The sequence below is a fragment of the Entamoeba nuttalli genome (assembly GCF_000257125.1).
Source record: "Entamoeba nuttalli P19 unplaced genomic scaffold asmbl_3459, whole genome shotgun sequence".
Lineage (NCBI taxonomy): Eukaryota > Evosea > Mastigamoebida > Endamoebidae > Entamoeba > Entamoeba nuttalli.
Window position 1 is genome coordinate 169 of NW_008576099.1, and position 23,376 is coordinate 23,544.

Sequence of the window (23,376 nt, forward strand, 5' to 3'; positions counted from 1 at the left end):
TATGTGTTGTTAGTATTGTTTAATCATAAGGCTAATTTATGTCATGTTAATATTCACAGATTTACTGGACCTTTGCATTATAACCCCAAGAATAAATTGTTTCCAATACCTTATTATTCATATAGTTTGTTAAGACTCTAATTCATAACGAAGATTAAAAGCATGTACTGACAAAACACTAAAACTGTAAAACTAATAAACATTCAATTTCTTTTTGAAATGAATAGTTTGTTCTTATAACTGAGTTTTCTTTTAATTGATAAATGATTATATCAGGTTCTTCAAAACACATTATAACTCTTGTAGAAGTATTTCAAATTTACTCTTCAATTTAAAAAAAAAATAAAAAAACTTTAAGAAGTTATTTAATTGAAGAAAAAAACAGAGTTGAACTAATAAATTAACTCAAAAATAAAAATGTCACACAGCAGTGGTATTGAATTATCAACTGACTTAATTAATAAGTTTAAAGATATGAACTCAAGTGGAAATGGAAGATTTATCCAAGCCACTATTGTAGATGAAACTATTAATATTAAAGCTATTGAACAAGGAACATCAGATTTTGATGCGGATTTAGACCTTGTATTAAAATATCTTGTAGAAGGAGAACCATCATATATCCTTTTCAGAACTGAAACACGAGACGATATTACTAATGGATATAAATGGCTTCTTTTAGCTTATATACCAGATAGAGCTAAAGTTCGTATGAAAATGTTGTATTCATCTACTAAAGCACGTTTTAGAACAACACTTGGTGGAAGTACCTTTTTATATGAAATACATGGAACTGTTTTTTCTGATTTTGGAAAAAGTGGTTATGAAGCTTTCTTAAGACATGAAATGAGTGCTCCTCCATTGACTGAAGAGGAAGAAGAAAGAGAAAAAGAAATAGAACTTGGAATTAGTGGTCTTGGAGCTGTCCCAACTGGAATGGCTACTGTTACCGCATCAAATGGAGTTGCCTTCCCTGTTGATGAAAAAGTAATTAATGCAGTTAAAGAATTATGTGATGGAGGAAATAATTATGTACAAATTGGTATTGATATTGATAATGAAAGAATTGTTCTTCAAGCACAAAAGTCTGTTGAAATTGATCATCTTGGAGAAGAAGTTCCACTTACATTACCAGCTTTCCATTTTTATAGATGGGATCATGAATATGAAGGACAACAAATGTCTAAAATTATTTATATTTTCTCTTGTCCAGATGGAAGTGGAAATACAAAAAGTGCACCTGTTAAACAAAGGATGTTATATTCTACTTCTAAAGGTGCAGTTGAATCAGTGTTAACTGGTAATGGAAAAGAAGTTGATTTAAAATTAGAAATTAATGCACCAAAAGATTTAAGTGTTAATGAAATTCAAGATAAAATCCATCCACCACCAGTACAAGAAAAGAAAATGTTTGCTCGTCCAAAACCAAAATTCTGCAGAAAGAAATAAACAGAAAGTTTTAATTCAGTTCTTTTTGTTTTTTTTAATACCAAATTATTTAAAATATATTTTTTTTTTGATAGTTTTTTATTCAAAAAAAAACCATTTTGAAATACTTTTTTAAATTTAAATTAAATATAATAGTCAGTGTAATAGATGTACAAAATAGATAATAAGTATTGAAAATAACTTGAGCTATCTTTTGTTTTATTGAAAAATACCAGGATTAGAACAACGTGAACAATATTCACCATCATCTTCTTCGTTAAATTCAAAAGCCCTCATAGGAATTGGATTATAATGAATATCAATTGATCTATTAGTACAAGGATATGAAGGACTTGTTGAATCTGATGGTATTGATTGAGAAAGAATAGATGCAATTTCATTATCTGCATAAGCAGTTCCAGGTGATACAGAAGGTGCAGGTAAAATACGGTAAATAGCTTCATCATCAGGGACTGGAGAACAATGTCTAAGAGGACTTGGTAATGCGTTTGTAGACCTCCATTTTCTCGATTCAATTAAACGATTATTTTTTTTGTTTAACATAAAACGAGGAGTATGATTTGTTGAATAAGCCGAAAAAGAATTATCACTTACAACATGGTCAGCACGAAGAGAAAGACTATTATTGTTTAATTTTTCAGAATCACAAGTAGAACAAGATTGTTTTTGAGCTTTTTGTCTAAGTTGATTAAAAGTAATCATAGTCTTTTTCTTTTGCATTAATTAAATGGTTCCTTTTAAGTTAGTGTTTGAGAGCTAATTCTTTTTTTATTTATAAATGAATTTAATTGAATTTTCTTAATTTTTTCCTTAGTTTTCTTACTGTTTTTGTTTAAAACTTCTTTATTATAACCAAAAGTTTATTTGAAAAAGTTCAAAAGTAAAATTCTTGAATCATAAAAAGCAACTTCTGCTTTTTTAAAAACCATTTAAACTCAGAATACTTTGAAATGAAAAGCCCTACTCTTGAATTTTTATTGAACTCATTTCTCAAAAGTATTTTTAATTTAAAAAATTTATATTTTATTCGAAATTTTGTAACTCTTTTTTGGTTTTAAAAATACTTTCCAATAAATAATCGCTTAACTAGGGTTTAAACACAAGTCATTTATTTTTATTTCTTACTCCCTTTGAAAAAATAAAAAATCTAAAATTAAAAATTAAAAAACAAAAAAAAAAACAGAAAAACAAAAAATTAAAAAACTCAAAAATAGTGATATAAATAGAAACAAAGAACGTTAAAGAAAAAACTATAATTATTTTAATTTAAATTAGTTAAAAGTATTATTTAATAAAAAATTAAAAGTAATAGTAAGATAACTAATAAAAAATAGTTTTAAATAAAAAAATATAAAAATTTAGTTCAATGTTACCTAATCAACGACCCTCTCAGTCACCCCGTCAACAAGATGATAGAATTTGTGACAAATATTTAAAACTCTGTGAAAAGTCGTCTTTACTTTTCAGTCAATTATATGAAACAAGCTTTTTAGGAGAAGGATGGAGACCATTATATCAAAGAACATTTACAACATTTGCTAAATTATGGAAATTACAACAAACGTGCCGTAGTATTTTAGAAAATGGTAAAGTACATTTTAAGAGATATGATGTAGGAGAAATTGCTGCTAAGATTGCTCAGTTATACTATCACTATTATCTTCGTACTTCAGAAACTCAATTTCTAAATGAAGCATTAACATATTACCAAGAAATTAAAAGACATAATTATTATAAAGAAGACTCAAGCATTCAACGATCTTTTGTTCTCCAAAGAACTTTAAGATTCCATGCACGTTTCTTATTAGTTTGCTTATTAACTGATAAATTAAAAATGGGAGAAAATGTATTAAGTGATTTCGCTTTAACATCAGCCCAATTAGCAACAGAGACATTAATTCATCCAAATCTTCAAAATCATCAATTATTAGCTGAAGAAATGAAATATATAGTAATGAATATTGTTAACTTCTTAGTTCCTACAAGAGAAGGACGGGTTTCATATTCTGCTTTATCACGTATTAACCCACAATTAGTTTTTAATACAAAACCAAAAACAAATAATAGAAATGGACTTAAAATGTTTTCAGCTATTTTATTAGATAATAAACCTAATAGTTACTCATTTAGTGAATTATCTATTTCTTTATTAAGAATGATGTATGCATTAGAATTTAATTATCAACTTATGGCTCCAGAACAATTAAATGAATGGAAAAATCCAAGAAAACATTTATTAAGAAATGTTAGTATCCCAAAAACATTAAATTATATTGCAAGTACTTTTTGTGATATGCCAAATAATACTTTTATGTTATTGTATTTATCATCTACTGTTCATGAGGATACTATTCAAGGATATACAAGTACTAATGGATTATTTATGTCAAGTTATGGTAACCAACAACATATTCTTCATCCAGAAGATCTTCTTCCATTCCTTAGAAAACCAATGTTATTAATTATTGACTCAGATAAACAAAATTCTTTCATTCAATTATCTCAAAAACATTTTGATGTTCCACACTTAAGTTTATTTGGTCCAATAGGTGCATGGAAATTAAATACTTGTCCTCTTCCACATGACTCAATATTTACTAAAACTCAAGGAAAATATCTTCAAGTATTTAGTAATAAAAAAGATTCTATATTCAATTTATTCTTAAATGACTCATTAGGTGCATTCTGTAGAATGACTGATGTTGATCAAATGACTCCAGACACAAAAGAGGAATGTTCAAATTTATTGAAAGTGTTTTACGAAAAATTGTCTAATGAATTCTTTACATGTCCAAAAGTTCATCAAACTATTCAATTATTTATGGCTGATCCGTTTGCAAGAATGCTTATTTTAAGATTTGTTTTCTGTAGGTTGGTATTGTTAAGTTTGAAATTACCTGGTGATGCTGATAATTTTGATGTTCTTCTTCCAACTAGTAACCCACAAATCCCAAGTGAAATTTATGAAAGTGATACATGTAAAAACATTGTGAAAGACCTTGCTAACGTTCTTTCAAATTCAAACTGGTTTGATTTTGATGAATGAGACATGAACTTTTATTAATTGAATCACAAATTTCATTTCATCCTCTTTTTTCATATAGTTTAAATATTTTATTTTACTTCTTTGTTTCTTTGTGTTATTAAAGAGAAATTGTCTTATTTCTTTTATTTATTCAATTTTTTTAATTTAATCACTCTTTCTTTCTTATTCTTGAATAAATACTTGTTTATTCAATCCATAACTTAATATTATTCTTACAATTTTTTATCTTTTTTAAACTAACTAAATGCTATGTTTATAACTCTAATTAACATTAAAAAAATATTGAAGTTCAATTAACTATTCTCTTATATTAAAAACTGGATAATACTTGTTCTTTTATATTCATAATCAATTGAATTATAGATTTAATACTCAAGGATAATCATGATTAATAATGGAACTTATGAATTAGTAAAAACTATTCATTTAAGAATTATTGTTGATAATGAAAAACAGATTTATAAGAAATTAATATTCAAAAATAAAAACAATTTGTAAGAATATAAACTCCCTCAACCTTTTGTTATTTATAATTTTTTTTGTAAATAAAAATTAAATTTTATCCAATCGTATTTTAAAAAGAAATAAAAACAAATAAATAAACAGAATAATATAAATTAAGTGTATTGAAAATAAGCAAAATAAACACTTCCATTATGTATAAAATATAATATATAATGTTTATCTAAGAATTCTTCATTCTTTCAGTATAGAGAAATGAAAAACAAAAATATAATAAAAATAAAAATGAACTAAAAAAAAAAAAAGAAATTAAAAAAAATTGATGATTTTAGAAAAAAAAGTTAAAAAGCACTAAATAATCATATTATCGAAGATGATAAGAACAACTTTTATTTTATCGTTGCTCATATTAACTACATTAAGTAAGGAGATTAAAGATGAAGATGGAATTAAATTAAATGCTACAGCTTTAGAAAAACGACTTGAAGAAGAGGTTATTCCAAGATTCAAAGAGCATATTGTTAGAATTAATAAAAGACAGCCACAAATAAAACAAGAATTGAATCTTAAAATAAAAAAATTAACAAAATCATTAGAAAAAATTAAAAAAAGAATTGAAGAAATCAAAGTAAATATGCAAAAATCAATTAACAAAATGGAAATACAAGACAAAAAAAGAAAAGCTGCTATTCAAAAATATGAAAAATTTAAAAAAGAAAAAGCTATAAATCAAATGAAATTAGCTGAAGAAGAAATGAAACAAATTACAGATAAATGTACTAAAACAGAAAATATATTAAAGAAAATGCAAAGTAATCAACAAAGATTAGTTAAAACAGCTGAAAGAATTAGTAGTTTATTAAGAATAAAAAGAAAAGCATTAAGAAAAAGTGATGAAATAAAAAATATAAGAGTTAAAAGAAATACAGATAAAATTAATGAAATCACTCAACTTATTAAACAATATAAAAGTACACATCTTTTAGTTAAAAATATTAAAGATACTTTAAATGCAAAAAAGAACTCAGGAATATTTGATCAAGAATATAGTAGTTTAAAAAGAAAATTTAAACAATATCAAAGAAAAGAAACTACTGCTATTAATCAATTGGAAGATATGCTTAAAGCTATGACAATTAGACAAGAAGCTAAAAGTAAATTTAAAGAAGTAAAAGAAGTATTAAATGAAAAAGTAAAAGATGTTAAAGGACAAATTAAAAGAGATAAAGCTATTTTACGAAGAGTTACTATTAAGAAAAATATATTAAAAAGAAAAAAGAATTCAGCAACAAGTAGTGTTGAAAAAACTGAAGCTAAAAATGGTATGAAACAAATTAACTCTGAGTTAAAAGGATTAAAAATTAGAGTTAGACAAAATACTCTTATGTTAAAAGCTCTTAAAAGAAAAATTAATAGAGCTACTATTGCATATAATGCTAAGAAAAGAAATATTGAAGGTAGAATTAGTAGACAAAGAATGATGGATATGAAAGATGAAAGAGATAAGTTAAGATCAACAATTAAAAACTTAAAGAAGAGGTATAATAAAATTGAAAGAAAAGTATTATTAAATGAAGAATCACCAGAAAAGATTGCAGATTTAAAAAAGAGAATGACTGAAATAATTAATGAAATTAAAGACACAAAAGATAAATATCAAAATGCACAAAATGGAATTCATCAATACTTTGAAGAACGTAGAAAGAAATATGAAGAAAAGAAAAAACATATTGCCACGAGAAAAACTATATTAGAAAAGAGAATAGTTGTACTAAGAAGAATTATGACATTAAATGAAAAGAAATTAAGTCAAGAAAATAGTAGAGGTAAAAGACAAGTTTTGTTAAGAAAAATTAAGGTATTATCAAGAAGAATTAGAAGAGTTGATAGAAGTATTAAAAGTATTAATCGTAGATTAAGAAATTCAATTATTCGTGCAAGTAAAAGAAGTGAAAGAAAAGTTATTTTATTTAGTAAAAAAGAAAGACTTATTAAGAAGAAATTAGCAAGATTAGTTGTTAGAAGGAAAAAATATAATAGTTCAGAAAAATTAGTTAAATTAATTCCTCAAATTGACAGATTAGAAAAAGAGTATAAAACTGAATTAAAACAAGTTAAAACTCTTTTGAAAAAAGCAGAACAAGAAGCTAATTCTATGGAAGCTGAAGTTAAAGAAATTAATAAAATTAGAGAAGAAGAAGCTAAAATCAGAGAAAGAAATCTGAAAAAGAGAATTCATGTAGTTCAAAATAAACTACAAGTATTAAATGGTAGAAAAGGAGGAAAAGTCAACGATATTAAAGCAATGTTAAAGATGAAAATTGAGAGAATGAAAATTAGAGCTAACAAGAATCATAAAATTGCATTAGAAAAAAAGAGAAAAGTTGGAATTTCTAGACTAAATAAAGTTTTGAGAGGTGGAGTTAAAAGAATTAAGAAAATTGTTTTATTAAAACGACACATTAATTCTCTTAAAGAAAGAATATCTCAAGCTCAAAAAGTTATGAGAGAATTAGGAAATATTGTTAGTAATGGAGATATGAAAGAAAAGATTGAAACAAAGAGAGATGAACTAAAAACAAGTATCAATTTAATGACGATTAAAAAACAAAAAGAAGAATTTGTTTTAAGAAAAGCATCATCATCATTGCTTAGAACTGCTGGTGTTATTAGAGGAATTTCTGAAGCTACTATTCAATCTCATCAAGTCCAACATGCCAAATTAATTGTATTAAAAGATAAATTAGAAAAAGAAATAAATCAAACTCTTATCAATGGAGAAGAAGATAATGAAAAGAAAAATCAATTATATGATACAAACAATGAAATTATAAAGACTGCTGATGCTATTAATGAACTTCAAATTCAAATGGGTAAATTTAGTGATTTAGTGATGAAGGTTACTCAAGGAGTTGATGATGGAATTAAACAAAAAAGTCAATGTGAGATGTGTACTAACTTAGCTCGTGTTGCATTAAAGAAGAAAAAGTATGACGGATTTAGTACTATTGTTGTAATGAAATCAATGGACAACCTTTGTCGTAAATCAAAATATCCAACCACTTGCTACAGAACTTTAATAGAACTTGGCTCTCGCGTGTTTGAAGAAGGAGTTACACCTATAACTGCTTGTAGCCAAATAAATAAGTGCTAATTTTCAATTTTTTTTTGTTTTTCTTTAACTTTTTATGTTTTTATAATAACTCCAGTAATTACATTTGAAGAGGAGTTGTCTTTTAATTTGATAGTATTAGAAATGAGCTGTGTAGTAGAATTAGATTATTGAAGAAACTGAAATAGTCTCCAAATATGAAGTATAATAATAATTGATTTTTTATTTTATTATAATATAACTTTATTTTTATTTATTTGTTTTTATACTTTTCTTCATTTAATTTATATCTCTTTATTACGATTTATTAGTTAAAAAAAACACGTGGATTTTTATTTTGGGATTTGTAGTGTTTTGAGATGTAATCATCCAATCATGATACTCTTGTAACGATTTTAGGGTTTTTTTACAAGGGCTGGATCAAACCCCATGAGGTACTGATATTTAAGTACTTAAATACTTGTTTTGTTTATATAAATAATATAGGAATGTCTGAAGAACAAAGTTTAATTACTAATTCTATAGATACACCAAAAAATTGGAAATGGAGAATGTTCAATATTATAATGCTTGGAATTGGATTTTTAATAATATATATATCTTATAATACAACTGAAAACTTTATGACTAGTTTATATGGTAATTATGGAATGGTTTCTCTATCAATTATTTATTTTACTTTTGCAGTTAGTGGGTTTATTGTTCCTTTGATTCTCAGAAGAATTGGAGAGCGTTGGTGTCTTATTATTGGAGGATTTTGTATTATTCCATTTTTATTAGTAAATATATTCCAAAAGAGTTATCTATTGATTATATTTAGTTTCTTTGTAGGATTTGGACAGAGTCTTACTTGGTGTGCACAAGGAAGTTTGTTAACTAGATGTTCTAAACCAGAAAAAAGAGGTAGAAACTCTGGAATATTCTTTTTTGTTTATCAACTGAATCAAACACTTGGAAATGGATTTGCATATGTTATGACTTTGTCTGGATTAGATTTAAAATATCTATTTATTATTTTTTCTTCTCTTTGTCTTATTGGTATTATTCCATTTCTTTTCATTAAGTTTGTTTGTTTCTTTTCTATGAATATCCGTTAATTTAAAAATTAGAATGAATGTACTTCCAGAAATAGAAAAGGTAAGTCTCAAAACAGATTTAAGAAGTATAAAAAAAGTTCTTGTTTCAAGGAATTTATTATTGATGCTACCTGTTTTTATTTATTCTGGTTTAAGTCAGTGTTATATTTATGGAGAAGTAACAGCCATGTTTGGGGTTGAATATGTTACTATTGCAATGTGTATTTTTGGAACAACAAATATGATTATCTCATTAATTTTTGGAAAACTAGGTGATACGATAGGGAAATTTATTGTTTTATCTATTTCTGGATTTGTTATGGTTCTTGGTTTGATAAGCATCACTATTCACTACTTCTTAAACCGTTTGTTTTTAAATCAGTTTTTTCTACTCATTATTCATAGTTATAGCACCAGTACCAATACTCTTATTTACTGCTATAATTTGTATTGCAATTTCAGATGGTGGATTTAATACTCAAATAGATGCTTTACTTGGAAAATATTTCCAATTTGAAAGTGATGCTGCATTTTCAATATTTTATTCAGTTCAAAGCTTAATCTCAGGACTTGGATTTCCATTATTCATTTTTCTGATAAAAATAGTACCATGGGAACAGTGGTACCGTTTATTACAAAGTATCATTTTGTTTATATTAATACTTATTTCATTAGTTTCAGTATTTATCTTAGAGCATAAAAAGTTTGAAACAAAGAAATAATTGAATATTTTTTAGTTATAAAAAACATAAATATGGTCTAAAATAAGCTTTTCATTTAATAACACAAAATTAAAAAATAAATGATTATGAGATTAATATAGTTTTGGAGCAGAAACAAATTTAGAAGAACTATTATTTTACAAAGATGAAGTCGTTCAAGAAGACATTTGCAAGTGCTTTTAAAGAGAAAAGTGCAAAATTGTCAAAAATTGTAACTGAAGGAATTAGTGGATTAAAAGGAAAACAAGCTAAAATGGTTATGAAAAAGAAAGAGAGGAAAAGACAAATGGAATTAACAAAGAAAAAGAACCTTCATAAAAGATTACCACCTAATTTTAAAGAAAAGAAAGACTTCATTGAAGAAGAAAAAAAATATTTGTTATTCCCAAAAGATGATGAAAGAAGAAATAGAATTATTGAAGACTTCTTTTTACTTGGAGAAGAACTTGGAAGGGGTGCATTTGCAGTAGTTAGAAAAGCACGTGCTATTCCAACTGGTGAGTTATGTGCAGTAAAAGTGATTGACAAAAGATTAGTTAAACCTGAAGAAACTAAATTGTTAATTCGAGAAATTGAAATTGCAAGAGCTGCACAACATGTTGCTATTATGAAAGTTTTTGATGTCTTTGAAAGTGATATTAATATTTCTATTGTTATGGAATTGTTACCAGGAGGAACTTTGTTTTCTCGTGTTAGTAAATGTGAGTCAGGAATTCCAGAAGTAGAAGCAAGATGGGTTATTTATCAAGTTGTTTCTGCTTTATATTATTTGCACTCTCATTGTATTGCACATAGAGATATTAAACCAGAAAATATATTAATGGTTGGTGATGCTGGATTAACTTGTAGATTAGGTGATTTTGGATTTGCTAAGTGTTTCCAAAATGAGCCATTGAAAACTCCTTGTGGAACTCAAGACTATGCTGCACCAGAAATTTTAATGGGAGCTACAGAATATTCATATCAAGTTGATATGTGGTCAGTTGGAGTCATGTTATATGTATGTCTTTGTGGATATCTTCCATTTGATGGTGATACAATTGCTGAAAATATTGAACAAATGCAAAGTGGTGAAATTGTTTTTGATTCTGATGATTGGAAACATATTTCTAATGAGGCTCGTGATTTTGTTATTCGATGTTTATACCCAGACCCTCGTTTGAGAATGAATGCTGAACAAGCATTATGCCATCCATGGTTTAAAGGAATTGCTCAACCAACTATTACTGAGGGAATTGTTCCAGTTGAACAACCTGTTGCTGTTACTCAAGAAGAAATTGATAAACAAAAAGCAGCAGGTATTATTATTGATTGGGACGATAACGGAGATGAAGAAGATCCATCAGGACTTCCAGCTGCTCATATCCCACCAACAAGACCTGTGCCAGTATATCATGCTGACTAATAACACATCTAATTTTTCAGACTTTTGTTATTTAAATCATTTTTAAGAAACAAAGACAAGAAATAAAATTAATTATAATTAATAATATACTAACTAAAAGATATAATAAAAATGAAAAAGAAGAGAATAACCCTCGTTATCTGTTAAAGGAAACCCTTTTTAACAAATAACTTAGCACGAACATGCAATACATCGCTGCTTATATTCTTTGCACTATTGGACATGAAAACGCTGAAGAAGCTAAAGTCAAGGAAATCCTTACTGCTGCTGGTGCTGAAATCGATGAAGCTAAAATCAAACAAGTTTTTGATGCCATGAACGGTAAGAATGTTTGGGAAGTTATTGAAGCTGGAAAGAAACAAATGGGATCAATGGCTGTTGCCGCTGCTGCCCCAGCTGCTGGTGCTGCTGCTCAAACTGAAACCAAAGCTGAAGAAAAGAAAGAAGAGAAAAAAGAAGAAGAAGAAGAGGAAGACTTCGGAGGATTTGGTGATCTCTTCTAAGCGTTGCATAACTCGTTGCTGAGTAATCATTTTTTATTGGTTTTTTGTTATTAATTTTTTTTATTAAATTTATAAAAATAAATGAAATAATAAAAAAATAATTCTTTATTAATAAAAAAAATAAAAAATTATTTAAAATAAATGAATTCAAATCGTTTAAAGAACGTGTGAAGCTGATCCTGAAGCATTCTTCATCTTAGCTAAAATAATTTCTGCGGAAACGTCTTCAAGGTCTGAACACATATGAGTAATATGGAATTGTCCAAATTGATCTTGAATTGAACTAAGTTGCATTCCAACACCAGCCTTTTGAAGTCTTGGAGATTTATCACCAATGAATTCAATGAAAGCAAATTTAACACAAATAGAATCATCAATTTTATCAAAATCTCTAGCAAATGCAAAGTAAATTCCAGTATCTTTGAAAAGTGTTTTCAATTCATCAACTCCTCCTTCACCAGAACCAGCAATAATAAGTTTTTTACTCTTTGGTCCTTCATAAGTTAAACAAATCCAATTAGTCTTTTCATTTTCATTACGAATTTTAGACATAATTTCTTGGAATTTCTCTTTTTCAACAATTTCTACTTCAACCATTCTGAACTTATTAGTTCTTTTTCTTTTTTGCTTTTAATTGAGTTTATTACGTGTCATCTATTTTTTTCTTTTCTCCTTTATGTTTTAATTTTATTATTAATTTTATTATGTTTTACTATTTTTCTTTCTTTCTTTTTTTATCATTGTTTTTTTTAGTTTATAGTTTTTGAAGGTATGAAGAGTTTCTATTATTCAGTTTCTTTATAGTTCTTTAATATGAAAGTTTAAATATGATATATAAAACATATATTAATAATAAGGATGTGAACTAATGTCATAGTAATCATTGTTAGTAAATGAATCATCTGTCATAACTCCATAACTAAAACTCAGGTCAGAGCGTTCTTCTGGTTTTGAAATAGGAGTGCCTTTTCTAACTGTATTAATTTCTTCTAATGAAAAAGTCCTTTTATTTTCTTTCTTTTTATGTGTAGTAGTGTTAAACTTTTTTGAATCTTTTTCTAAAAGGATTTTAGAAAGACGTGGTTTTTTTTGTATTGTTTGATTGTTAAAATCTTCAGACATTTGAGGAAGAACAGTATTTGAAGAAGTAGAAAATGAATTTAGAATCTCTTCAGAAGTTATTTTATATTCTATTTTCATTGGTTCTAATTTTTTTTTGTCAAATGAATATTTGTCATAGTCTTGTTCTTTTTGTAAATCAAACTGTTGTCTTTTTAATTGGTTCTTTTTATTTTTAAATCTTTTTGTAAAAGTAGTTTTAGTATAACCACATTTATTTAAAACATGACTTAATTCGCTTGCTTCAAATAAATGAGCAGGTATATAAATAGAAGATAGTACTGAATAATGTAAATGACATAAATCAAATGTAATTTGATATATTTGCTGTTGAGTAAATTCAGTTGAATTATAAAGTGAAGTATAAAGAACAGGACGAACAACACCTTTTATTGGTATATGACTTACTAAATAAAATTCAAAATTATCATGTTCAAAGATAGTATCACAAATAATCGTTCCAGGTTGAGGATTAAAATAACTTTGATAATTTTGACTAAATACTTTAATATCATTTCTACATGAAACAATAAAATACAAAAGTTTAATAGAAATACTTTTTGAGTTAATGATTTGGTTTAAAAGATTTAATTCTCCTTCTTTAATTTTTAATAATGAAGTTTTATTTGCCTTTCTATAAATAATGATATTAGAAGGATACTCTAAATTTTCTTTGTACCAATCATCTAATGCTTTTTGAATTAATATTTGACTATTATATCCTGAATTTCCACTTCCTTTTTTTTCAATAGCTGAATACTTTTTTCTTGTAGCAAATGAATTATATTTCATAGATGAAACAAGTGAAATACATTCTTTATTATCATCATATGGTGTTACAGAAATACCAATAATCATAGTTTTAATAAATTTATTATTGGTTACAACATCCCAAGGAATACCTCCTATTTTTGATTGAATTTGATATGTTATTTGGCTTACAGTTGGAAATAAATTCTGTTTTTTTAATGTGTCTGGATGAATACATTGAGTAATAATTTCTTTTTCAAAACATTTTCGTTTAATATCTTCATATAATGAATCATTTAAAATGACAACAAATACAAATTTGTAATTCAAAATTTCATTAAAATAATCGTCAAGTGAAAGACCAATCATTTTAATAATTTTTGGTGATGTATATTCAATATGCATTTTTGTATGAAATTGATGTAAAATTTGTTCAAAACGAATGAAATAATCAAGGTATTGTGTAGGAACAAGAGCACACCATTTAGTAATATTTACAGGGTTATATAATAATTTATTTCTAATATCATATGACCATTCTTTTAATGTTGATAATCTTAGAAATGAATCTCTAAATATTAATTGAGGTCTTTCTAGTCTGAACCCCATAATTTTTAAAGGAATAGGATTGATAGTAATATTCCATAAATTAAGACTAGGAAGTTTACAAATATAATGTGAAACAAGACTTAGAATATTTTCTAATTTAATATTTGGGGGTTTATAAAAAATATTTTCAAGTTCAACTAATAATTTTTTGTCTGATTTCATTTTTGAAGAAAGTCCAGTCATATACATAAATTCTGGAATAAAATAACTAAATTCATTTGTATTGTTGTTTTCATTAAAGAAAGGATTATTTTGTACAAGTAAAGGTTGTTCTGTATTTTTAATAATTACTCCGTACTTTGACTTATAATAATCTATAAATGATATTTCTTTTCCATCTTTTAATTTAAAAGTATGTAATGGAGTTTTAGAAAAATCAATAGAATCAATTTTTACTAATTTTTTTGTTAATGAATTAAATAAAGACATTGGTTTAAATTCAAATTTGATTTGTTCAACACTTTTATTTTCCATAAATTGTAAAAATGTTTTTATTTGAAATATTTTATGAGATGAATTTACAACTAGAAACGTTTGATTTCCAAATATACGTAACGTTGATGAAAAACCATTTAATATTTTCAATTTCCCATCAGAAGTATTTAATTCAATTGTTTTAGAAGTATCATAAAAACTTTTTTTAAAAGAGACAATAGAATTAGTGTCTTCTACAAATATTGATTTTAATAAAATATTTGCCTTCTGAGTTGTAAATACATTACTTTGAATTGGTGTTAAATCAACTATATATACAACATTGTTCTTTGAATGAATTGAAAAATGACAGTGCTCTTCAATAATTATTTCTGGTAATGAAACAGTACAACCATCAGTTATAATTTTATGTAATCCAATTGAATTAAAATGTGCAATTAAAAGTGCTCTTTTAAGTGAAGAATTAAGAGTATTTGGAATAAACTTAGCTTTATAACTAATAAAGTGAATTTTACTAAAATGAATTTCAAAATAATTTGTAATAAATGGGTATTGTTGAGTATAAAGGTCATGCAATGGCTTTTTTGGTAAAGATGATAAAATGTCAATTTGGTTTTGTGATAAAAGAGGAATTGTATTATTTAAATCATTATTAATTGGATAAATACTTAACATCCTCCTTTTTTTAGTTTTTTTTTAGGTTTTTCATTTTATTTGAATATCCATCCTTTCATAAAATTTTGTTATTATATACCATTCACCTCTCATTAAAACTTTCATTTAATTTACTTATTGTTTATATCTTAACAAATAACATATAATAACCCATTCTTATTAAATAAAACTTCTTTTATAATAATAATTATTCTATTGAATTTGTACACTAAAAAAAGATTTTTTCTTCATTCTTACGAAATGTGTTTATTATCAAAGTTAATTTAAAATGCAAAACAATTACATCTTTTATATCTCTTTATTCATAATAAATTACTAAACACAATATAGAATAGTTCTAGAAGAAATATAAGAGAAGTTTATTTCTTTTAAATACACACACAATTAAAGTACTTCTATTAATAATCTTATGTTTACATAAGAAGTTCATTTTAATATGTTTTAGTATTTCCTGAACTGCCAAAAAATAGAAATTAATAAACCAACCAAACAAAGAAAAATTAGTATTATATTTTGTTTTATAAATCAAAAATTCGAAATATATAAAATGTTTCATTTTTATTTCAATGATGAAAAAAAATGAATGTTAAAAATCGAATAAACCAAATGGTTTAGAGTTTAAAAATGACTATCTCTAAGACTGGTTTTTAAAAGATAGCTTTAAATAGGTCACAAATTTTTTAATTAAGTAATGCAGTTGTATTAAGTTGAAGGTATTATGCTAAATTAAGGAACCTAATAATTTTTTTTTGGTTTTTCATTAATAGAACTAGTAAATATAAATATATTCCGAATGGAACAAAATTTACCCTCTATTTCTTATAATCCTTCAGTAGATGAAGAGAAAGAAACAGAGTTAGAAAAACTTGTTACTGAAGAATCACCAGTACCAGAAGAATTTTATGAAATTGATGTTTGTTTATGTAATGAAGAATTAATTGAAAAATAAATAAGTTCTGATCGTTTTAGGGTGATAACTCTGAATCTTCTTTAGTCAGAATCTCAAGAGAACCAAAAAAACAAGTTGTAAAAAATGAAGGGACAATGGCAAAGATTAAAAAAATTTGCTTGTTCCAAGTATTCGGATTTAAAGGAACTTTGATTCATGTTGTTGCACTTTATTTGTTTATGCTTGGTCTTCTTGGAGGACTAACAGGAACTACTATGGATATTTGTATTGACCAAATTTCTAAATTAAAGAATTGGTTGTTACTATTGTTTGATGCTTCATATTATAAAATTATTGTCTGGATTCTTTTTACAATATGTGGTGGAACTTGTGCATTTTTATTTACAAAGTATGTTTCACCAACAGCTAATGGATCTGGAGTCCCAGAAATGAAAGTGACATTATTAGGAAATCATTTCCCCAATTTTTTAACAATGAGAACATTAATAGCTAAAGTAATTGGGTTAATTTTTGCTATTGGAAGTGGATTATGGTGTGGGTTTGTTATTTTATTTTTGTTGGTATTTAAAAAGAAAATCTATGTTTATAAAAACATTAATATAATACTTATTTAGAATAGAAAAGTTGGACCTTCAATTCACATTTGTTCTTGTATTGCTGCACAATTGGCACATCTTCCTTTTTTCCATTTCATTAGAGAAAATAAAGAATTATTTGTTCATATGTTAGCAATTGCTTCTGGATGTGGTGTTGCTTCTACTTTTGGTTGTCCTATTGGAGGATTATTATTCTCAGTTGAAGTCACGGCAACTTATTATCCTGTCAGAAATTATTGGTTTGCTATTTTCACATCAGTTATATCAGCTTTTACATTTAGAGCTGTAACAAACATTTATAAAGGAAGAGATGGATTATTTACTGGAGTAATGGCAATTTCATATACATTTGAACCTCCTGGAATAAAAGAAGCTATTATTGCTCTTATTATTGGTATTATTTGTGGGGTATTTGCTATTTTATTTACTAATGCAACAGGAACTATTTTTGTAACACGTGCCTATTTACGTAAATTTTATTTGGGAAGAATTCCTTATTTGTACTTTATTATCTTTGCTACTCTTACGGGTGTTGTTACTGCTCCATGGAAAAATAAATATAATGGCTTTGGTTATTCAGTTAATGTAACATTAGGATATTTATTTGGAAATAAATCAATTGAACCTGTCTTTGGTCCTCATTATATCACTGTTTTAGCAGTATATTTTGTTGCTCGGTTTACTATCACTGCGTTTTCAATTTCATTACCAGTACCAGTCGGTCTTTTCTCTACTAATGTAGTTGTAGGTGCAGTTCTTGGACGTTTAATTGGAGAAATTATTAATGAATTAGGAATTTATAATAATTTAGGTCCTGGAGGAATTGCTATTATAGGAGGAGCCTGTTTTGTAGCATCAATTACACAAACATTTAGTGCGACAGTAGTTATATTAGAGTCTATTGATAATAACCAATTATTACTTCCTATTCTACTTGCTACTGTTGTAACAATTTCATTATCAAGATTTTTCACAGAAGGTATTTATGATAAAATTGCTATATCAAAGAAATTACCGTTTATTCCTGATATTCAATATTCAATTCATCAAACAGCAGAAATGGTAATGGATGAAAACATGTTTCCTGTCTCAGAATTTACTACAATTGAAGATTTAAAAGATATCACAGAACATTATAATACTTTAAAAGAAAAAATTATTCCTGTTATTAATAGTAAAGAAGGAGGAATCCTTCTAGGACAAATAAAGTTAAGTTCTATTAGAAAAGTTTTAGATTCTCAACTTTCTAATAAACTTAATGGTAAATTTTTACTTAATTATAAAGAATGTCCTTTGTTATTATTAAGACATACTCCTTTAAGTGAAGTTCATATGCTTTTCATTGCTGCCCAAGTAGAATCTGCTTTTGTTACAAGTAATGGTCGTCTTGTTGGAGAAATCAATAAAAAATGTTTGAATGATGCCTTTAATAAACAAATGAAAATTTTGTTCTAAAAATCTTTCATTTTTTTATAAAAAATATAAAATCGTTATAATAGTATTTATCAATATTATACATTTCACTATTAACATTAGACTTTTATTATAATCAGATCAAAATTATAATTCTCTTTATATTTTCTATATAAAAAATTTCAAATTGCCTTTCTGATTCTTTTTGAGTTAAGTTTTATTATCAGCAAAATAATATCTTCTTAAACCTTATTATCCTCCAAAAATTATATTAAGTAAAAAATGATTTAACTTAATTGAATTATTAATTTTATGACATTTATCCATTTTCAAACCTTGCTTTCTTATTAAAAATCCTCAGAATATTTTATTATTTTTATACAATACACTTTCTTAAAACAACTCTTTTTTTGAGTTAGTTTGTTGATATTTTAACTATTTTATAATAACTTTTTCTTTTCTTGCTTTTTTCTTCTTTTGAAAATTAGTGTTATGAATTTCTTTTATATAAGTTAACAAAATTACTTTCTCTCGGTAAAATGATAGCTGCATATAATGTATAGGACTCAATTATCATCTTTTATTCAAAAGTTCATTGTATTTATAATAACATATAAGGAATTGTTTTAATCAAAGTTTAGATTTGTACTATGAAAAATTACTTTCTTTTCATAATAAAATAAAAATAATTAATTCCATTACAATTCTAATATAGTTTACGTTCATATTATGCTACTTTGTAACTTTTACTTAACCCCTTTTTTATGAATTACTGATAACAAACATCCAAAAAAATATAAAGGAAAATTACTAATTTAATTTAATAAGAAGTCTCCGATTTACGTACAAGAACTGGATAAATTTCGTTAGACGGATGGAGATAATTAAAAAATACAAAAAACTTGTATTCTGGCTTTTCATACATTTTTGGAATAGGATAAACTAGAGGAATAAATCCGTATCCTGTTTCAAAGTAATGTTTTTCTAAAACGGCATATCCACCACCAAACCCAACTTTACAATTATCAAGACTATGTTTTAGGTTTAAGTTTTTGAATAATTTAGCATTTAGAAATTTCATTGCATCTTTCTCTGTATCAAAAGCACCACCAAAAAGAACATCATATAAAACAGTATTATCCTTGATTGTTGCTTTTTTAAAACATTCTTTATTATTTATTTCTTTGCGATAATCTGTATGAACATTTATCTTTAATTGACAAGGGGCTATTCTTAGATGGAATATATAATAAGTTATGTTGTCCTCCTTAACTTCTTTTTCCAAAAAAGATACTTCATATATAGCAGCACCATCAGGTAAATGGATAATGTCTTGATCAGTATTTTTATTTGTTGGAGAGTAGACACTAACACCACTTTTTATTTCAACTGACCCTGGTTTATCCGAATTACCATTTGTTTTTTGTGTGTATGTTATAGTACTATTTTCATTTAACTGATGATTTACACTTTTGGTATTTGTTGGAGTTTTACATGAAGAACTACTAGAACAGTCTGGTGCTATACTTTTGTATTTTAAAATTAGGTTTCCAGTACCTTTTTTTTTTGAACGAAGCCCATAACCAGGTACTATCATTTCTTTGTTGAATCTTGTAAGAGAAAGTGTTTTTCCAGACAAGAAAACAAAAGACCTATTTTGAAGTTCCTCATCTGAGACGTAATGAATAATATCCAAACCATCACATTCCCAATTGTCTGGACACTGTACATCAATTTTAATGGTAATTGAATCAAGGAATATAGAATTTGGAGTATCATATCCTATGGGAATTTTGATTTGATAAGTTCCTTTTAATATACTTGAAACTTTAATCACTCTCAAAGTATTGTTATAATACTCTTGCAAAGATACTTTGATTGAAACCTCTAATGGTAATGAAGCTAAATCAGATAAATATCTCTGCACTTTAAAGTCATCAATTAACTCTTTTTTTCTTTCATTACTGAGTTTTTGATAGTGGCATTGAAACTTGGTATAATCATTGTCTTGTTCAATACCTTTTATCTGAATTGATTCTGGTGAGGTAATCAAATCAGAAAGAAAAGAATCATATTTTACTGAAAGAAGTCTAACTAGAATAGTTGAATAAGAAAAGTCATCAATGGTAGATTCAGAGCTGTTATTTGGTTTACTCATTGATATTTGAATTTTTATTTTAAGATTTCGTTAAATCTCTTTATCAAAGAAATGATGTTTAATGAAATTTTTTTTAGTTTCTAACTTTTTTGTTGTAAAATAATGACTTTAATTTTATTTTATTAGAAAAATAGTATTATAACAAGGAAAGTTACTTTTTGAAAAAATTAAGAGAATATAGTATAATTATAGTAAAAATAATACTAAAGATATAGCTTTCTTTGATTATTTTTTGAAAAAACATTATTTTAAGTTTATTAAATATTTATAACTAGTTTTTTACTGTAGTATTTTCCCAATTATTTACTTTATTACTGGATATTTTAAAGAAAATATAATTTTTGTTTGAACAAAATACTGTACTTTATTTGTTATTCCAGTACATTCAGTTTTACGCTTTAAAGTTTGTTTAGAATATGTTAATATCATTTTTTTATTTAAATCAATTTTTTATTTTGTTTTAATTTCATTATTTTTACTATTATTTTGATTAACAACATAATGATTTATTAATCTAATTCATTGTACTAATTAGAACACTGTTCAAAAACTCTTTGTATTACTTTTGATTAGTTTCTCATCTTGGTGACTCTCTTTGTATTTCCAAATATTTCCTTTCATTTAAAAATGAATAAAATCAAACACATTCACATGAATTTTACAATGAATAACAAAAATATTGATAATAACAAAATAAAAATGAATTAAAAATAGAATATTCCAATAGAGATCTTAAAAAGAATAAAAAATAAGAAAAACAAAAATATAAACTAATAAATAATAAAAATACACTAATAAATATTGTTTTTTTAATCATAAATTTTATCATTAGATAAATTTCAATAGAACAAATCAAATATATTTTATCATAAAAGTGAAATAATAATGTAAAGTAGATATAAAGTTATTTTTTTGGATTATAAGGTTAAATAGAAATTATTTTTAAATATTTTTGTTAGTAATTCATGTAGTATTTGAAAATAAAAAGTATCTTTTGCTCTTTTATTTTGAATTTTTTATAGTTTTAGAAAGAACTTTATTTTATAATAAATATTTTAAACATCATTAATGAATAGTTTATTATCAAATTATTTTGAATCTTCTGAAACCAATGGAAAAGATGAAATAACTCAACTTGATAATGAAATTAACTATTATGGATTGCAGTGTGTCGCTGAACAAACTCCATTTGAGGTTAATATGAAAGGAAATGTTGTTGAGTTCTCAGTTAGTGTTTTACCTCAATATGCTGGTAAATTATATATTTCTTTAACTCTTTACAACCAAAAAGAGGCTATTCAAAATTATCCTACATTCAGTTGTTTGTCTGAAGGAAAAACAAAGTCTTCATTTGAACTTCAACAAAAAGGATATTATCAAATTCATTTAAAGAAAGGAACAGAAAATGTCAAATCAATAAAAATTCAATTTTCACTTCAACAACTTTATTTACAAGTTGTTAATTATAACTCTCTTTTCATAAAATTGAATGAACGTTCACATAAAGGAGACACTATAGTGATTACACAACAACCATCACCTAAGTTAAAAGAACGCATTGAACAAACACATGAAAAATTATATCAATACACTTTAGAAGACGGTGTTATTTTATATCATATTAATTTACCTAATACTATCAATAACAAACATAGTCTTTGGTGTTGTTTCTATTACTCAACAAATAAGATATCAGGCTCACCAATTGTGCTTGCATTTAGTTATTTCCAAGTCCCATTCCATTAGTAGATGATTTTTTTTCGTTAATGTTAGTTTTTGTAAGAAGTTTTTGAATGTTTTTTTTTAAAAAAAAGAAAAAGAAGAATGAGTTAAACAATAAAAATCAAGAAGATGTTAATTTTAGTATTTCCAAGGTGTGGCAAATTAGTTTCTTATAAACTTAAATTAGAAAATGACGTGGCATATCACTAATAAAGTATCTGAAAGTACTAAGTATTCACTCGGTTTAAGTTATGGGAGACGACGATATTATCATTATCATCCTTTGTATCTTTATTCCACCATTGGCTATTTGGTGGAAAACTAAAGAAGTTGGAATGGACTTCATTATTTGCTTATTATTATGGCTCATTTGTTGCTGGCTTGGAGGTGTGATTTACGCTTTCTTTAAGTGTTTTGCTTAACTCTAATTAAATTTTAGTCTACAATTTGTTTATTTAACGTTAAGATAAATAATAATTATTTCAGTTCATATATAAAAAGAATTGTATTAATCTATTTGTTGTTCATTTTTAAACAGACTAAGGAGGACTACAAGACAACTTTTAATAAGTTAGAGTGGAATGTTTGTTAAACAAAAAGTAGTTCAACCTTACTTAAAATATTCGACTTTTGATTTAAATTAATACTAGGAGTTAGTTATTTGTTTGAGTAAGTTTAAATTGTTAATTTAATAAAACATGACGAAATCATTGTTTCATAACAAAAAAAAATTATTTGAATTATTAATTTACATAACTAAGAATATTTTAGTTTATTAAGTTGTTATTAAAGATTAGTCTCACTAAACATTATGATTTTCTTCATGTATCATTAATTGATACTTTTTTCTAAAAATTATAAATCTTTTTAGTTCTTTTTAATGATTCTAAAAACTTCTTACGATGTTATTAAAATAAAGAACTACAAACTTTTATTACAATAAAATACTAAATATTACTTTTACAAAATAAAAACTTGACATTAATTCATTAATAAGATGCCATGCAGTTTATTATCTTAATGAAATGTTTTTTTATTAATTAATACAGTTTTGTTTACAAGTTAGTAGTAATTCAAAAATGAAAAACCTCTAATTTTACTCAAGTGTGAATTTTACTAAATATAAACAAATTTAAATAGTAATTATCTCTGCTCCAAAGAAAAAAAAAAATAAAATAGAAAATTTAAAAGTTTAAATTATTTTTTATAATATT

The 23,376-nt window shown here is 25.4% G+C and overlaps 12 protein-coding genes across 12 annotated transcripts; 8 read left to right on the forward strand and 4 right to left on the reverse strand.

Moving 5' to 3' along the window:
- Positions 1–417: 417 nt before the first annotated feature.
- On the forward strand, positions 418–1,449 carry ENU1_069260 (actin-binding protein, cofilin/tropomyosin family protein; the record flags this gene model as incomplete). Its single annotated transcript, XM_008858381.1, has 1 exon — positions 418–1,449. The coding sequence occupies one exon, from the start codon at positions 418–420 to the stop codon at positions 1,447–1,449; it is 1,032 nt and encodes a 343-aa protein (XP_008856603.1).
- A 198-nt stretch (positions 1,450–1,647) lies between these two features.
- On the reverse strand, positions 1,648–2,151 carry ENU1_069270 (hypothetical protein; the record flags this gene model as incomplete). The annotated part of the gene is made up of 1 exon (XM_008858382.1): positions 1,648–2,151. One exon carries the CDS (start codon positions 2,149–2,151, stop codon positions 1,648–1,650), a length of 504 nt encoding a protein of 167 aa, XP_008856604.1.
- Positions 2,152–2,815: 664 nt separating this feature from the next.
- ENU1_069280 (hypothetical protein) lies at positions 2,816–4,495 on the forward strand (the record flags this gene model as incomplete). Its single annotated transcript, XM_008858383.1, has 1 exon — positions 2,816–4,495. The coding sequence occupies one exon, from the start codon at positions 2,816–2,818 to the stop codon at positions 4,493–4,495; it is 1,680 nt and encodes a 559-aa protein (XP_008856605.1).
- Positions 4,496–5,330: 835 nt separating this feature from the next.
- ENU1_069290 (hypothetical protein) lies at positions 5,331–8,111 on the forward strand (the record flags this gene model as incomplete). The annotated part of the gene is made up of 1 exon (XM_008858384.1): positions 5,331–8,111. One exon carries the CDS (start codon positions 5,331–5,333, stop codon positions 8,109–8,111), a length of 2,781 nt encoding a protein of 926 aa, XP_008856606.1.
- A 446-nt stretch (positions 8,112–8,557) lies between these two features.
- Positions 8,558–9,867, forward strand: ENU1_069300 (major facilitator superfamily protein; the record flags this gene model as incomplete). Its single annotated transcript, XM_008858385.1, has 3 exons — positions 8,558–9,132; positions 9,179–9,474; positions 9,557–9,867. 3 exons carry the CDS (start codon positions 8,558–8,560, stop codon positions 9,865–9,867), a joined length of 1,182 nt encoding a protein of 393 aa, XP_008856607.1.
- Positions 9,868–10,012: 145 nt separating this feature from the next.
- On the forward strand, positions 10,013–11,272 carry ENU1_069310 (protein kinase domain containing protein; the record flags this gene model as incomplete). Its single annotated transcript, XM_008858386.1, has 1 exon — positions 10,013–11,272. The coding sequence occupies one exon, from the start codon at positions 10,013–10,015 to the stop codon at positions 11,270–11,272; it is 1,260 nt and encodes a 419-aa protein (XP_008856608.1).
- A 182-nt stretch (positions 11,273–11,454) lies between these two features.
- On the forward strand, positions 11,455–11,775 carry ENU1_069320 (60S acidic ribosomal protein P2, putative; the record flags this gene model as incomplete). The annotated part of the gene is made up of 1 exon (XM_008858387.1): positions 11,455–11,775. The coding sequence occupies one exon, from the start codon at positions 11,455–11,457 to the stop codon at positions 11,773–11,775; it is 321 nt and encodes a 106-aa protein (XP_008856609.1).
- A 156-nt stretch (positions 11,776–11,931) lies between these two features.
- On the reverse strand, positions 11,932–12,372 carry ENU1_069330 (actin-binding protein, cofilin/tropomyosin family protein; the record flags this gene model as incomplete). Its single annotated transcript, XM_008858388.1, has 1 exon — positions 11,932–12,372. The coding sequence occupies one exon, from the start codon at positions 12,370–12,372 to the stop codon at positions 11,932–11,934; it is 441 nt and encodes a 146-aa protein (XP_008856610.1).
- Positions 12,373–12,621: 249 nt separating this feature from the next.
- Positions 12,622–15,363, reverse strand: ENU1_069340 (PIWI domain containing protein; the record flags this gene model as incomplete). Its single annotated transcript, XM_008858389.1, has 1 exon — positions 12,622–15,363. One exon carries the CDS (start codon positions 15,361–15,363, stop codon positions 12,622–12,624), a length of 2,742 nt encoding a protein of 913 aa, XP_008856611.1.
- Positions 15,364–16,156: 793 nt separating this feature from the next.
- Positions 16,157–18,324, forward strand: ENU1_069350 (chloride channel protein 2, putative; the record flags this gene model as incomplete). Its single annotated transcript, XM_008858390.1, has 3 exons — positions 16,157–16,276; positions 16,333–16,811; positions 16,893–18,324. 3 exons carry the CDS (start codon positions 16,157–16,159, stop codon positions 18,322–18,324), a joined length of 2,031 nt encoding a protein of 676 aa, XP_008856612.1.
- A 778-nt stretch (positions 18,325–19,102) lies between these two features.
- ENU1_069360 (hypothetical protein) lies at positions 19,103–20,440 on the reverse strand (the record flags this gene model as incomplete). Its single annotated transcript, XM_008858391.1, has 1 exon — positions 19,103–20,440. The coding sequence occupies one exon, from the start codon at positions 20,438–20,440 to the stop codon at positions 19,103–19,105; it is 1,338 nt and encodes a 445-aa protein (XP_008856613.1).
- Positions 20,441–21,508: 1,068 nt separating this feature from the next.
- On the forward strand, positions 21,509–22,186 carry ENU1_069370 (hypothetical protein; the record flags this gene model as incomplete). The annotated part of the gene is made up of 1 exon (XM_008858392.1): positions 21,509–22,186. The coding sequence occupies one exon, from the start codon at positions 21,509–21,511 to the stop codon at positions 22,184–22,186; it is 678 nt and encodes a 225-aa protein (XP_008856614.1).
- Between the last annotated feature and the right edge of the window lie 1,190 nt (positions 22,187–23,376).